This window comes from Anneissia japonica, unplaced genomic scaffold (assembly GCF_011630105.1).
Source record: "Anneissia japonica isolate Jap-2015-1 unplaced genomic scaffold, ASM1163010v1 scaffold1511_len2985839_cov193, whole genome shotgun sequence".
Classification (NCBI taxonomy): Eukaryota; Metazoa; Echinodermata; class Crinoidea; order Comatulida; family Comatulidae; genus Anneissia; species Anneissia japonica.
Window position 1 is genome coordinate 2,161,177 of NW_022685291.1, and position 3,447 is coordinate 2,164,623.

General features: G+C 30.8%; 1 protein-coding gene across 1 annotated transcript in view; it reads left to right on the plus strand.

Moving 5' to 3' along the window:
- LOC117111050 (potassium voltage-gated channel protein Shal-like) overlaps positions 1–2,620 on the plus strand; it is a 58,838-nt gene extending 56,218 nt beyond the window's left edge. Inside the window, exon 4 of the mRNA XM_033253936.1 lies at positions 2,501–2,620. Coding sequence (XP_033109827.1) covers positions 2,501–2,620 — 120 coding nt within the window. The remainder of the gene's footprint in view (positions 1–2,500) is intronic.
- Positions 2,621–3,447: the final 827 nt, after the last annotated feature.

Genomic DNA, 3,447 nt, shown 5'->3' on the forward strand with positions numbered 1-3,447 from the left:
ATATACAGCTATGGATCATTTATGTCCACTTGGCTTTCTGTTGAGTGTTGGTGAAATGAAATAGTTTTACTTTATTTTGTAATCATAAACATATTTTTTCATTATTATGAAGAATACTTTGAAAATTTATGTCTTATTGGACATGTTTCAAACTGATCCTTCTTTTAATATACAGTAACATAATCTCTTCTTCACTCTAAAATAAGTGTTTTATTTGTTTAAGCAGATATTTATCAAATTGGTCAAATAAGCTCCTATACCAAATCATTTAATTTGTATTGCTTTGGTATTTGTGAGTCTATTTATATATAGAGAAGTTTAAAAGTGATTGAGAAAGACAACTTGTTGCATTTTATAAGTTATTCATTTTAAAATGTATTTATAAATGTATGTATTCATTTTTTCAGTTCATGACTTACACGTTTCAACTTTAGTACATGTGAACAAACTTTGCAATATTGTTATGTGCAAAAGTTGTAAAAACAGTATGTATTCTTAACTAGTTTTTAAAATTTTTTTTAACACGCTCCACATAATATAAAGAAATATATGTGCATATATATATAATATATACACACAAGCATTTATATCAAATTCAGTAAATAATTCTGAACTATATCTGTCATAATCATTTTCAAGTACAATGGGTTTTTTCAGGCATTTTATAAACTATAAATCATTCTCTTTGCATGCATTATTTGGTTGGGTTTCTTAAGTTTATTTTCCCAATTTATTTATATTTTATGGGAGATTTCTTAATTTAATGAGTAGAGTAAATAATAGTGAATTTTTATACTGTATATATGAAAATAGGGTTAAGCAAAAATTTGTGCATAAACCAATGCTTACTGGGAATTGGGTTCCTGGATTAGTGTGTGTGGGTTATCTTGAGTATTTGTAAATGATAGTATTGTGTTTATTTAGCCTATAGTACATATTATATGCCTAAAGTCTGCCGCATGAGTGCACATTCAGTCGAGCTGCCAGCCTCACATGAAACTAGCAGAGCTACTAGTCACCTGAGCCTAGTTACCCACCTCTTATAGGACCAGCTAAGCTTCCAATCTCGTGTGGAACCAACTCAACTTCAACCTCGCATGGGATTAGCCCCCATAACTCAAGCGCATGTGATTTTCAGTGCCAAATTTGCCTTGTGAAGAAGTGAGCAAATATACCGTATTTAAAAATATTTTTCTCGTAAGGCAAAAGTTGCACCAATTTTCAAGTACGTGAGGAAAGTGCTGAGTTGAATATAATCAATTGGTCAATTAAAAATGCGTTTGAATGTGTTCTGTAACATTTGAATCATGGTGGATAAAGAGAATTTAGTATCTGCATATCAAAAGAAACTTGCATGTCGCTTCATTTGGAGTAGTGTCCAATATTCTTTGCTCAACCAACTTCATCCCGAGGCAGGTAGCTTAACTTAATCAGCTTTTGTACGGCAGGTTTGTCTCTTATTCATCTATTGTGTAGAAAGTAAATGTAAATCATTAAGAATATCATATTTTTACCCAAGTATATACATTTCAACCATTGATACAAATTGTAAATAGTTGTGAAACTACTATGTTGTATATTATGATAATTAACATTATTGTATAGTTGTCTATGAAAAATGGCAAAAAAAAGTGTATTTTACATATTTTCCGCAAGGATTTCTTTGAACTAATAATAACTAACTTGACAAGGCTTGTACATACTTTAAACATTTCTGGTAAAAAGACTCTAATACTGTTAATATATCCAGTCTTTTTTCTTCTCAATATCCTCTTGGCTACACAAACTAAACTTTTTTTAATGTTTGTTGACGAGAATTACTAACCAAAAAATATAGATTACTATGTACCAGAGTGCACTTAAATTTGAATTTGGTTAAGTTTAAGTGCATTCAGAATCTTCTCATTTCACATAGGTAACTAGGTAATACAAAGATATTATAATAGATAATAATAATGATATTTAACCATCTGTTTTTGTTTCTCTTTCTCCTTGCTTATACTTTTTATACTATTTTATGTCTTGCTTCTTCATTAGCTGGTTATCTGGTTATATACTTTATTACATTATCTTTTGTATTGTAAAATAACTATATAGATAGGTATACACATAGAAATTACTTGTAAAAAACAGTTAGTAACTGACCTAGAGATGATTAGTAAAGTAATAGAATAACATTGTAGGAACTAAATTAGTATTATTAATAGTGATTTTCTTTTTAGTTTGTTTTGTTAATTCCTAACCTCATCTCATTGATCCCTTGATTGTTTCTGATTTAATGATATCCAAATTTATTGTCCTTGGGCTGCCAATTGTAACCAGTAATCAATTAAAAAAAATAGACTAACAATTGTAACCAGTAATCAATTAAAAAAAAAATAGAGATATTCCTTATAGACAAACTCTGGTGCATTGCAAAATCATTGTGTACCATACTGCATGTAACAACACAACATCTTGGCATCTATCTGTCTTTCTTACCTTTCACTTTACTGAACAGATTTTTGGTAACTCTACCGGACATTTGGTACAAAATGTCCGTGGCAAAGTTAAAGGTTATGAAATGACTGCCACCAGCAGATCCCCAGCTAGCACATGTGTACCGCAGATGTTGCCGTGAACCTTTGGCCACATGTATATAATGCAGTATATCGCCTGTATATTTTGGAGCACTTGTGTGTTGTATAAAACTTGGATTGCTCCTGAAGACGACGGTATGAGTAAAACACTTATTATAGATCTTCAGTTAGCCACCTGCGTATATCTGGCCAGCTGTGTATCTCAATGCCATCTGTGTATCTCTCAGGACACCAACACATATCTGGCCAGCTGTGTATTTTATGATGCTTGCATAATCAAAGACACCTGCATAACTTAGGACACAGTTCTTGTAGATTCTTATATATCTTAGAACACCTGTATATTTTACACCACCTGTGGATCTCATTCCCTTTGATATCTTAGGAAACCTGCATAACTTAGGACACTTCATTATATCCTCTGGACACGTGTATCCCAAGATTCTGACATATTTTAGGTCACCCGTATATTTTACACCACCTGTGAATCTCATTCCATTTTATATTTTAGGACACATGAATATCTATAATATCACCCCTTTTCTCTGATAACATTTAATTTACAACCAGTGATGATTTGATTAATTGATTGATTTTTTAAGCTGTTACATTTTTTGAAAGTGAAATTAATGTAGTAATGTGATACTACTGTACTTCTGCAATATATAAAAATTTCCTAAAAATTGGACAGAATATTGATAATGTATTTATTTAATGATCATTAAAGTTATCACAAAATTAAACAATTGAGAGAGTTATTAATCAAGCCGTAGAAATGCCTCATCAGTATTACCATACGCAAATTTACTCTCAGCTATATAAACATTTAAGAGTCAACGCAAAGATATGAAAATAAGAAACGAATCGT